Source organism: Mastigoproctus giganteus, chromosome 7 (genome assembly GCF_048544385.1).
Source record: "Mastigoproctus giganteus isolate SK-2022 chromosome 7, ASM4854438v1, whole genome shotgun sequence".
NCBI classification, from domain to species: Eukaryota; Metazoa; Arthropoda; class Arachnida; order Uropygi; family Thelyphonidae; genus Mastigoproctus; species Mastigoproctus giganteus.
Genome location: NC_143581.1, coordinates 59,677,815 through 59,691,543, shown reverse-complemented (window position 1 = coordinate 59,691,543; position 13,729 = coordinate 59,677,815). Strand labels below are relative to the sequence as shown.

The 13,729-nt window shown below is 35.9% G+C and overlaps 1 protein-coding gene across 1 annotated transcript in view; it reads left to right on the top strand.

Annotated features, from left to right (window-relative positions):
• The first annotated feature begins 4,066 nt into the window (after positions 1-4,066).
• LOC150082936 (lysosomal phospholipase A and acyltransferase-like) overlaps positions 4,067-13,729 on the top strand; it is a 55,431-nt gene continuing 45,768 nt past the window's right edge. Inside the window, exon 1 of the mRNA XM_090376921.1 lies at positions 4,067-4,328. Within this exon, the coding sequence (XP_090233047.1) occupies positions 4,196-4,328 (133 nt within the window). The 5' untranslated portion in view covers positions 4,067-4,195. The remainder of the gene's footprint in view (positions 4,329-13,729) is intronic.

Genomic DNA, 13,729 nt, shown 5'->3' with positions numbered 1-13,729 from the left:
AATCACCCTGTGTACTTGGTAGCAATTCCCGTCACGGAGTGGAATCCCCCAATCAGGGAGAAATAATATAAGAGCAACAACAGTAATAATCAATAATCTATTAGATATGATAGCACAAAATTGTTTTACACTGTTGAAAGACTGCTGTTCCATTTAGCGAAATTTCCTGAGAGGAAGAGAAAAAAAAATATATAGTAATCATCCAAGGAATTTGAAAATAGGTAATTTTTAAAATAAAATAAGAACGTTGAAGACCGACAATCATTTGGAAACAAATGCAAACTTAAATCTAAACCATGAATTATTTACGATGAAAATTAAAATATTGGACCGACAATCAATGTTTCACGATATAATGATTGGTATGAACCAACGATATAATATCGTTGGGCATGAAACCCAAGGAAACCATCGTCAAAGAGAGGAATCTACACACCTTGGCACAACTTCTATGCGGCCAAATGGATTCGCCTGGCATCTGGGATGTTTCTGCAAACCCTCGGACCTCATAACGAATCCGGGGCAGTTCAACACCTTGTCGACAATCTTGTTTGCAAAATGTGCAATACCTTAGATCAGTGTTCCCGACAAATACGTTCGGAATGTATAACTCCCTGGGAATTGATGCCTCATCTTTTTGCAGTTATTATTATTAGCAATATGGTACAAGAAAGTCAGAGGCTTATGCTGCGTCAGCCAAAAAAAAATTCCCGAGTTATCCTGAGAGAGAGAGAGAGAGAGAGAGAGAGAGAGAGAGAGAGAGAGAGAGAGAGAGAGAAGAATGATGATATCCAGCTCAGAACCCTGGGTGTGCCAAGCCCATACTCACCAGATGTGAGCCCCTGAGTTCGAAGCGCTATAGACAGAACATAGTAAAGAACTCTATAAACACGAGCAATAAGCATTATGAGAAAAGAATTTCCCGCAATCGCTTTCTTGGATTCACCGTTTTGTTTTTTATTGTTTGTTATTTATTTATTGATTTTTAATTTTTTGTGTATTTTAAATTTGTTTTGATCTCTTGAAATTCCAATCGATGTAATCAACTGGAATTTGCACAATGTACACCCTTCTAGCCAAACCAGGCTGTTCCAGGGGTACCCACTGATGTGGAAACAAAATGATAATAATAATAATAATAATTGGTATGAACTTTAAAAGAAACAGGCCTTGAATTACATTCTCAATACTATTGTCTGAAAAGCAAACTTTTACGTGACCGTATGGCCATGTCAGGGGTTGAGTTTTATATTATTATTATTATTTTTTAAAATAATTATAATAACATAAAAAGTATTATACACGTATGACTTGGGGCCCTGCGGTCAAATGCCAGGACACACAACAGAACCTAAAGCAATATGTCATATACAACACACAACACTTTTCTGGCATTTACAATAGTACTGTATTTCTTCACAGCGTACATATGGCGCAGATGTGGGAAACCACAGGTGACGCAGGACCCTAATACTATGCACACTATGACTTGGCATGTCTCATAGCACAACTTTAGAAATGAATTGTATTATATTTCTTTGAAGGGACGTGTTTGTTATTTCTGAGGAACACAGTTGTAATAACCAATAAAGATGCAGAGAAATAATACTGTTGTAGTAAGAAGGCTGGAACATTGCTTTTGTGTTTGGATTTTTATATCCTTTTGGGCGTAAAATTCTAACACAAAGGCTAAGATCAATTGAGAATGTTATTGCGAAAGTTTAACGTAAAAGATATTGATAAATTGCTGATTTTACTTGTAAAGCTGTCCATTATTAGGGAATGGGAACAAGTCCCCATTACTCCCAATATGTATGCCATTCTGAAAGGGAATCACCTAAGTGGAACTCCGGAGAATATTAATTCTCAGGAGTTCCACTTAGGACAATAATAAAATACTGTATTCTAGAAAAGGTATTTTCGTGAATGTAAAGATGCAAAAATAATATTTTATCGTCTAATAAAGAAAATCTAGTCACTCTCTTTCTCGTCCCCCCCATTTGCTAGTTTCCGTAGGCTAAGATACTGTGACCTGAGTGGGACCAATCGTTATTATACGGACTGAATCTGACACCATAGCGATACTCTAACTAGGTACGTCACAACTGAAGAAATGAAATTGTGCATGTGTAATAATAATAAATATCAATTTATTACACACAACAGAAACCCAGACACATCTCTTGGAAACTCAAATTTTTCGTCCAGCAACAAGGCAAATGGAACACAGAACACTCACAATTCATGGATACTATACTGCCGCCTCATGGCATTAGTTGCTTTGGCGCCTAACACACAGGTGACACTATAGATGGATGTAATCAAATCATCGATAAGATAAACAATATATCTTACATATATATACATCTTTCATATTCAGGTGGATTGTTGATTTCATTCTTTAATTCTTCTGATTTAATGGTAATTTTAGTTGAATTTAAGAAAAAAAATATCTCATTTAACTTTACATCTACGTATGAACACATATTGCAGTACAAATAAAATAGGGGCCCGTGATGAGCTTTGCCTAAAAGCCGCGTTAGCTGTCGACTTCTATGCGTCCTCGGTGAGGCAATTACCATCAATTCGGGACCGTACGTAGAGAGCGAGGCACGGGATCCACCCTGCCTTGAAATTCTACGAAAAGCAAAGCTCGGAATGGACCGATGCCTGTGACGAACCAAAACGGTTCGTACGAGCAAAATTCAATTCCGATGGACAGGTCCGTGACGAAACAGAACGCTATTCCGGTTCGTCACGAGCATCGGTAATATCATGTGTATTGCGTATACTTGATTATTAAAAATAAAGTATTAAAATTATACATTTTTACCCTGGCCTAAAATGGAAGTTTTATTTCTTGCTATCTTTTTTTTTTACTTCTATTACAAATTACTTTGTAACTAATATGTAGGTTAGTGCAAATGCATTAACATAACTTTATCGTTTTAACATAGCTATCTACCAAAGTAGTTAAATTAATTAATTAAATTGGCATCGTTTTGGTTATATCTCATATTGTGACTGCCTTCACAACGAGTAGTACATGGTATTGTACTACCTCTCAGCGGTATCCGCTGAGAATAAATAACAATAGATAAGAATAAATAAATAACAATAGTCTTCTCCACTAGTGAAGTGTTATTTATTCGAGGTAGTACAATACCATTGCAACTCGTCGTGAAGGCAGTCACAATATGAGATATAACCAAAACGATGCCAATTTAATTAATTAAATAATTTAACTACTTTGGTAGATAGCTATGTTAAAATTATGTATTTGCACTAACCTACATATTAGTCATTCTACCTCGTAGCATGAGGCCTTTGCCCTTAAATACTTTACAGTCTAAATTACTTTGCAGTAACGTTCAAACAAGTAACTGTCAGGATGGTGAGTAGGGGCAGTCCATTCATATTATTCAGGACTGGATTTACATATAAGCAAAAACAAGTTACTGTTTAGGGCCTCACATTACAAGGGGCCTCCCTCCATATTAAAAAAAAAATTTTTTTTTAAAGAACAAGTCATTTCTAACATATAATAAATCAATAAGTTAAAAATGAATAAAATGAAACATTTTTATTTTTTTCAAGTGTGTAGAATTTTTGCTGATTATTAAAAATGAATTTAATTACTTTAAAATGTAATACAGTATTAAGTTTTCTGCCGAACCACTTGAAGAATTGCAGTTCCGAGTTTTTTGTTTATTTCCAATGAAATATTAAAGTTATTGGGATATTTATTGATTGCCCAATTTTAACCTCAATGCAATCATTGGTTTTACTCATGGAGGACGGGATCACACAAATTCATTTAGCACTTAGGGGATTGCGATATCACAAAGTTTGAGAACCCCTACCTTACACTGTTGGATATAATCAACGTTAAGAATATTCTTACGGTGACGTCTATGTAATCCAGTATATATTGCTGATGATGCAATCTGTAGACAAACTTCAATTTTCAGAATTTTCAGGTTTCCTTTTCTTCACAAGGTATGACGTCATATCGAACGAGAGTCACGTGACAACGGCACATGTTTTCCTGAGCCCTAAAAGACAAGGCTTGTGATGCATTCCCCGTATTGTTTTTCTGTTACGCTTAAATCTTTGTTGGTGTTTAGTGTGTTCTTTGCTAATTAGCTTTGTGAATATTGTGTTTTGATTCAATATTGCTTGTTATACAAAACTCATGACAGCTAAATACTCTAAGAAATTTTTAAAATTTCATTGTGGCGTAATTTTATTGTTTACGCTGCGGTTATTGGTTACTGTGAACGCCGGTATTTTTCGGACTAAAGCTAACCATTATCCTGTGATATTAGGTAAGGGAAATTCTTCGTCTAATGGATTGTTGTATTTTGTTTATTACAATTTTCGAATTTATTAATATGTTATGTAGAGTATAGTGGCTCATAATTAAGGAATGTCAGCGATTTGGTTGCATTAGTCTGTATCTCAGTATTGGTCTTCGATTTATGTAAACTTGTGAAAAAATTGTGAGTTCTTAAAGGAAAAAAAAAAAAAAAATAAGAATAAAGCATTTTATGTTGATCTTTGTGAAAATACCAAAATCTCGAATGTATGCTCAGTTTCTTTTAAAGCTTTATCAGTCTCACTTTCTAAATGAAAAATGTCGAAGACTCATTTCGACTCGCGATTCTGACAAATAACACTGGCCTTGAACAATGTATTACGTTTCCAGATTTGCTGTTATCCAAACTAGATCTATTTTAGTTGCGTAATAATGATAGTACAATAACTAATATAATTATCTCTTTTCGCTTACTATAGATATTTTTAAAGAACATTATAAACCAGTTGCTGATCGGTAATACATGTGGACCTGACAGATTTACAACTTTCATGGTCAAGATATGCAACTTGGTATTTTGACCATAAATATTGATTTATACATAATCATTTTATAACTGATTTTTGTCACAAATAGCTGTCTTTTGTGGTCTGATTATCTTATCCTCGATCAAAATTTTATAGTCCGACTCAATTTAAGAATGGCATTTCAACCTTGCTGTTAATTATAGAAATATCTCTCTCTCTCTCTCTCTCTCTCTCTGTATGTTTGCTTGCTACTGTCTCAGTAAGTCCACCCTTTTGTAATATTTTGGCTGTTAATTTACTAATTTAGCAAATCCTACACAGTAAGTTGCACGTTGCGATATATCATCGCAACGTGCAACTGAGAGTTATTAGGTGTGACTACAACATTGTGGTGTTTTTAACTTGATTACTTTGTAATATATTGTCTTTCTGACTTCAGAATGAATATATTTAACATCAGAAAAAATGATGCAGCAAGTGGTGTAGTGTTCTCTTAAATTTTCTGAAAATGTAGATGATATTTAAGACCTAGTGTTGCTTTCGCACTTCAGTTAGCATTAGTCAACTAAACATTGCTTAACAGTGTACTTAGTTGTCATTTAATCTAATTTTGATCAGTATACTGATTGTGCTTAGTTTTTCTTGTAACCTGTCCTTGTTTTGGTTTTCAATTTAATTTTCATTCTCTATAACTTTAATGAACTTCCCATTACGTTCTGTTTATACTTTGGAACAGTCACATGGATCAAAGGAGTTTACAAATAGACATTTGACAAGAATATTATTATTAACCTGTATTTTGTAATTCTATAATATGAAATATGGTCAACTGAAACAAGTGTACTGTACTCCCTTATTGTCTAATTGACTAAAAGAGGCCAAATAATTTTCCCTCTGTATTGTCTGTATGTGTGTGTTTCCTCTAGCCTCACCCCATTTAAGTCAATTTTAAGAAATATTTTTCCCAAGTGCTTTGGGTTCAGAGCCCGTTTTATGTATGTGCAGCTGCATAGGATTTGCCTTGCATAATATTTTATTCCAATTGAAAATAAATAGATTGGTCTATTATATATTATCAAAACCATTCTTCAGTATATTTTCCGTTGGGAAAAGTCTCAACTAGGAATTGAGTGAATGATATTAATCAGAATTTAATTGGTTACTAAATACAAAACTAAACAATTAGTGCATTTTTGCAAATGACTGACATTGTTAATTTTGGACATTACATGCACAACACTAACAGCTAAACCAGTAGTGCAGTGAATCAAAGAGTTTGTATGTTCGTTATGTAGTAGTAGTGGCATGTGATGCAAGTGTATGAGCTTATGCAGCATCAGCCAAAAAAAAAAAAAAAAATCATACCATTCCCTCCAAATGCCTGTCCAGTTCCTCCTTAAATTTATTCAACCTATCAACTTCCACAACGACAGATGGAAGTTTGTTCCAGCAATTAACCACCCGCTGGCTAAAGGCAAATTTCCGCACATCTATTCTACATCTGTCTTTTCTTAATTTGAATTTATGCCCCTTAGGTTTGTAATCTGAACAAGTGGAAGGATCCCATCAGAATTCAGCATGCTGAACCCATTCAAGGCCTTATACACCTCAATCAGATCACCGCGCAGGTGCCTAGTCTCCAGCCACTGCAATTTGCAGAACTTAAGCCTCTCTTGGTAAGAGGATCCCTTCATTCCCCTCACCAATCTTGTTGCCCTTCTCTGTACACGCTCAAGTAAATCTACATCCTTCCTAAAATGAGGCCTCCAGATCTGTATTCAGTACTCAAGGCGTGGCCTGACCATTGCCTTATACAGAGGAATAATCACCTCCTTTTCCCTGCTAGCAAAATTCCTATATATCATTGACAAAACCCCATGACCTGCCCTGGCAGCCTGTCTGCATTGCTCAGAAAACTTCATATCTGACTGCACAATTACTCCCAGATCTTTTTCATTTTCTACCACCTTAAGTGTAGTACCACACAGTTGGTACGTTTCTCTGGGGTTACTTCTACCCATATGCAATACTTTGCATTTGTCAAGGTTAAACTTCAGTTGCCACTTCTTAGCCCATCTGCCCAAATTAGATCCTGTTGCAGTAGCACACTGCCATTACTGTTATTAACAACCCTGCCAACCTTTGTATCATCTGCAAACTTCGACATTAAGCCTGATATACCTTCATCAATATCATTGATAAATATACAAAACAACAGTGGACCTAACACCGAACCCTGTGGAACTCCACTAATAACATTAGTCCAAGAAGAGCAGCACCCATTGATTACCACCCTCTGTCTTCTCGCACTTAACCATCCTTTTATCCATTGTAGCAACTTACCCTTAATACCATTCTGCTCCAATTTGTACAATAGTCTTCCATGCGCAACAGTGTCAAAAGCTTTCCTGAAATCCAAATATATGATATCAAAATTATTTTTTGCATCCAGTTCCTTTGTAACCACATCATAATATCCTATCAAATTTGTCAGACAAGACTTTCCCTTAACAAACCCATGCTGTGTCTGAATTATTGCTGCAGTCTTGTCTAGATGATCCTGCAATGCATCTTTAACCAGTGACTCCATTATTGTACCCAGAACAGAAATTAAACTAACTGGTCTGTAATTACTCGTGTCACCCTTCGATCCCCCTTTGTGAATTGGGGATACATTTGCACATCTCCAGTCCGTGGGAAACTCCCCTGAGTCCAAGGACGCTCTCATAATTGGACTCAGGGGAGGTTTCCACGGACTGGAGATGTGGAAATGTATCAAATGTGGAATGACACAGTTGAATCTAGACATAGGAGAGTCCTTTTCCCCTGTCAACTATTCCTTGAACAAAGTACTAATTAATGAGGGGGAAAAAAGCTTTGAATATTTGATTTTATTGAAAGGTTATGTGCTGATAAATGTTATGAATTAGTGCTATACTTATAAATAGCATAAGATAATATGCGCTAAAAATAGGCAAATTATACAATAAAATCTATGAAAATATACATCAAAATGTTATATGCAGTAACATTTATTACAGCTGTAATAATCAAATAATAATTTCTTTGTATTCAGGAGTTGAAAGTAACAAACTGTTAAGTGACTGAGCTAGCAATTTTTCCTTGCATTTTCATTTCATTTTTTTTTTTGTCATAATGATACACATGTCGGTTGATATGGAATTTCTTTTCTGCATAGAACATTGTTTTCATAAACAATACTGCCATCCATAATGAATTTCTTTTTCTGTGATCAGTATCCATGATTCCATAAGTTTTAACAGCTGATTTGGTTTTTGGCAATTTGAAGGGAAGCTCAAACTGCCTACTGTGCAAATTTTTAATAGAAAAACTGAACTATTATGTTATACCTACAAAGTAGGTACTTGCATCCAATGTCACTGGTGATGTGAGAATAAAGTTAACACTGTTGACGTGTTTACCCACCTTAACTGAAATTTTTTTCTATACTGATATTTTAAGTGATTGAAATTACACTTACAAGGTTAATATATGAAAACTAATCCAATTAATAGAATACATAGTGTTGTTAGTAATATTTTCTATTTGTGTAATGATTAAAATGGCCACAATGTGCATATAATCTGATGTTTACTAAAATTTAATACTCTTAAAAAAAAAAATACATAAGCAAGGCAGTTCATTAAATCTTAAGTTGTGGCACATCAGTTAGAGCAACTTACTGAATTTATTTTCAATAAAACTTAATCTAGAATTCTGGTAGCATCGGCATTTATACTTGGATTTCAGGAAAATCTTTTGGTACTGTTGCACACAGAAGGCTACTGTACAAATTAGAGAAGTATAGCATTTAGGGCAAGTTGCCCTTGATACCATAGATACTGCTCTTTGTGGATTAATGTTATTAGTGGTGTTCCCCAGGGTTCAGTGTTGGGCCCATTGTTGTTTTGTATATTTATCAATGATATTGATGAAGTTATACCAAGCTTAATTTCAAAGTTTGCGGATGATACAAAAGTTGGCAGGGTTGTTAATAACAGTAATGACAGAGTGCTGCTGCAACAGGATCTGGAGAAGTTGGGCAGATGGGCTGAGAAGTGGTAACTGAAGTTTAACATTGTTAAATGCAAAGTACTACATATGGGTAGCAGTAACCCCAGAGTAACATACAACTGGGTGGTGTTATACTCAAGGTAGTGGAGAATGAAAGAGACCTGGAAATAATTGTGCAGTCAGATGTGAAGTTTTCTGAGAGTGTTGCCAGAGAAGGTCAGGTCATGGGGTTTTGTCAATGATATACAGGAATTTTGCAAGCAGGGATAAAGAGACTAAGGATGCCATCAGCATTTAGTTTACTCAATGCCTTAAGCACTTCATTCAGTTCTCCTTGCAGCATGTCTCTCATGGTGAGAGTTCCCTTTTGTGTCCTTGACCAATCCAGTTGCTTTTCTGTGAACATGTTCCAAGAAATCCACATCCTTCTTAAGACAACACTTCCAGACCTATATGTAGTACCCAAGATGTGGCCTAACCATTATCTTACGCAATGGGATGATCAACTTCTCTTCCCTCCTGGAAAAATCCTGTAATATCATTGATACCCATGAGGTTTTATCAGTGATATTAAGTTTTCTGCACTGCTCAGAAAACTTCATGTTGGACTGTACGATTACCCCTATATCTCTTTTGTTCTCTGCCACCTTGACTGTGATACCACCTAATTGGATTATTGCTGCCCATATGCAACACCTTGCATTTATCAATGTTAAACATCAGTTGCCATTTCCCAGCCCATCTTCCTAATTTTTCGAGGTTTTGTTTTAGTATTACATCTTGACCCTTGTCATTAACTACCATATTGACCTGTGTACGAACTGCAAACTTAAATAATAAGTTTTCTGTGCTTTCATCAGCACAATATTGTTAATAAATATTGAATAGAATAAGCATCTAGCAGTGTACCACAGGGGACTGTACTAATAATATTTAGTACAAGAAGACTTATAAGTCTGTAATTACTCACTTTTCCTTTTGGTATCCGTTTTGTGAATAGGGCACAGGGAGACATCTGCATATCTCCATATCCAAGGATGCTCTCATAATTACGGCCAAAGGCCTGCTTACTATTCTTACTGCTTATTTTAATATAGTTGGATGGATCTTGTCACCTCAGGTTACTTTTAGTTTCAGCAATTTCTGATGCACTTTTCTTCTTAGTTTTTATCAAAGTAATTTAGCTCCCAGTTATAACTTGGTTACTTTTGATGTTCCCATTCCTAAAAACTTCTTCACAGTCAAATATAGATTAAAAATATTTAGTTTGTTAGCAACCTGAACAGATCATCAGTAGTATGGCATTTGTATGTAATGGGCCAATATAATTCATCCTTTTCCTTCTAGTGTTAACATAAGCAAAGAATTCTGTTTTACTCTTCTTTGGGTTCTTAGCCAATAACTTCTTGTAATATGTTATTTATGTTTGTTTGTTATTTGGTTTTTAGGAGCATTAGCAACTAAGGCCATATTGCTCCAATGTTATTTATACAAGAGGAACTTATTTAAAAAGTTTCTGGCCTACCATATATTTCATCATTTGTAAATAAATAAAATAAACACCATAATATTAAATTGTAAGTATCCGTATCCACCTGTATGTAATCTAACGTGTGAATCTTAAATATATTTTTAGGCGTTAAAATATCACTGACAAAAAAAAAAAAAAAAAACCCTAAAAAGATTTAAGCAATAATGAAGAACTTTATATATTTTTAAATATATATATATATATATATATAATTATTTTTTATTTTTTTTGAAAAGACTGCCCAGGTAGCAACAAAATCTAATATGGGGTATAATGGAGACATTACATGGTGACTGTCCATACAGTACCATCCCAAGAACTGTATCAAATTCAGGTGTAATAGCATAAATGAAGATGAGCCATGACTTTGTCAGCCACCATAAACATTTAGGCTGTTCATGTTCAAGATTGTTTGGATTGGATTACAATACATACAATAATTTTACAGCAGACACTTGACATATCATGTGTATATCTGCAATGAATTGGGAAAGAAGAGGGAGAAGTTGGTGTAATGACTAATTCTTTTAAATTAGTAAAGGAGTGGGTTTTGTATCTAAATTTTTCCCCTTGATCTATACTTTGCATAATATGGATGCCCCCATATAATTTCTAAAAGTCAGGGTTTTGCAATATTATAATAAATAGGTTGAAGAGTATTAGTTTTTTTTTTTTTTTTATGAACACCCCAAACACGAGAGGTATTAGAAACTATAGTACTTAGTACCGTGCTTCGGTTGGAGGCTGAGAACACCAAAGAAGATATTTGTTGACATTAGACTTGAACTTCTGTAGACTGTAATTTTCGGGAAATACGTATGAAGGAAGGTTGTTCCAGAAAATGGCAGTTGAATGAATAAACGAGGAAGATTGGTTCTGCGAGTTTGAAGTTAGACAGTAAATGGATGTTGGCTGGTGGTGGCACATATTCGGCTTGCTTCAAAAGAGAGAACGGGAATTATAGAAGCTAATTCAGAAGAACAGTGCCCATGAAAGTATCAATTAGAAAAGGTGTGATGCCTAAGGAGTGGAATAATGCAAACATGGTTTTGCTGCATAAGAAAGGAGATAAATTGGGGAAATTATAGCTTGCTATCTTACATCTACAAGTTGTTCACAAGGGTCATTACTAACATTGTGGTCATAAGCCATGATCCCAAAGAATTAGAGGAAAATCTTAATCAGTTATGCAGAGTTAGTAAGGATTTTGAACTAAAGCTGGATATGGCTAAAACAAAAGTAATGATGAACAAGTATGCCATAGAAAGGAATATAATGATTAAAGGAGCAGTAATTAAAAAGGTAGAGTCATATACTTATCTGGGATAAGTCATCAGCTGTAATAATGATAAATGGATGGAAGTCAAGAGAAGAATAAATTTTGGATGGATGGCATTCATGAAATATAGTCGCATACTGAGGAGCAATATCCGAATTTGTCTGAAACGTAAAATAACGAACCAATGTATACTACCCACCATGACTTATGGAAGTGAAACTTGGGCACTCACCAAAAGAATGGAAGAGAAGCTGAGAACTACACAACGAAGAATGGAACAAATTATATTTGGAATCAGACTGTTAGATAAGAAGAGAAACACATGGATTAGGCAGCAAACTCAAGTAAAGGACATTCTTATCAAAACTAAAGAACTAAAATGGTCTTGGGCAGGACACATAGCTCGAAGACATGATGACAGATGGACTAAGAAAATAACAGAATAGTACCCAAGAGGAGCTAGAAGAAAACCTGGAAGACAACAATGGAGATGAACAGATGAAATTCATGAGTTTGTGGGTAGTAAATGGATGGCCATTGCACAAAACAGAAGGAACTGGAAAGTTGCTGGAGAGGCCTTCATCCTGTAGTGGATTGATAATGGCTGATGATGAATGCCAAACAACACGAGGTTGGGAATAGCCATGAGATAATGGCTTCATTGGAGAAGAGACAATCACCAAGTTGTGATCTGAGGACCTAAAGGACCACTCACTTGGACTGTGTACTTAGAAGAGTTGTTTGTGAGAAAAAGATCAAGTGTGTTGGCTGTATGGTTAGGATTGTCCAGTATTCTGATAGGTAAATGAACAAACTATGTGAGGTCATTAGTAGTTGCAAAAGCCTCAGTATTTCAACCAGCTGGGTCTGTGTGACTAGAGAATGGAAGTCAGCTGGAGTTGTGAACTTTAAAATCACCAAGGAAAATTGCCTCACCGTTAGGATAGTTGGACTGGAGAAAGTCAAGTTGCAAGGAGAGGGAGGAAGTCAGAGCTCCAAGTGATTAGTGGAGTTTGGAGAATGGTAGAGACAACAGATGAATTTGACAGAATGAGGTAGAGAGCTTTTAAGCTAGAGAAGATCGAAAAGAGGAGATTCGAAATTACCAAGTCTCTGACAGGGAATATCAGAACGGACATATGCATAAGTGTACTACCTTTGAGGTGAAAGGAATCATACAGCGAACAATTTGGGCAACTGAGATGAGCATTACTTGAATCAACTGATAACTGAGATTCTGTCAGAAAAAGTACATTGGGTTTGGCAGACTGCAAGTGGAAATGGATGTGTTTGGAAGGTTTAGATCTTTTTGCAGATAAGCTTACTCTATTAGTTTGACAATTCATGGTATATTCAATAGTTAAGAAAAGTGGGGAGACATGCTGTATGAAGTAATGAAATTTTTGGATATGCCGTACACATGGTAAGAACATACCCTGATCCTTGACATAACGTGGCCTCGACAGTTCCCCCCCTCCCATATACACACACTACTCAGACTCCCTCCAGTCTATCTAGCAGAGTAGAGGTAGCCAGATTATACACTAGCTGATCTGGAAGCCTCGTAGAGAGTTACCAATAGGTTCGGTCTGGTGTACTAACTAGCGGCCAGCCTGCGAACACCGTTTTAGAGCTGTACCCTCAAATGTAAGGAAGTTTGGATTTCGCCATGATGTTCATCATAACCTCAAAAGACATCGGTCATTCTGCATGATGGAAGAGATGGGGGAAGGGGTGACCGGAACTTAGCTCTGGAGACCAACATGGGTTCCACCACTTCAAGCCTCCAATAAGCAAAGTGGTGGTATTGCACTGGTTGATGAGTCATCCACCACCAGTATTACAGCACCTCTGTAGCCAGGTGGGCAGGAGCAGCAGTCCATAGCACACACTTCTTGATTAGACTGGGGTTCGAGCCCGTGACCACCAAATACGGAGGATGCAGAAAGGTCAGGGAATGACCACTGCATATCTCTGGAGCAATATGGCCTTAGTTGCTAATGCTCCTAAAAATCAAATAACAATAACTACCGGTATTA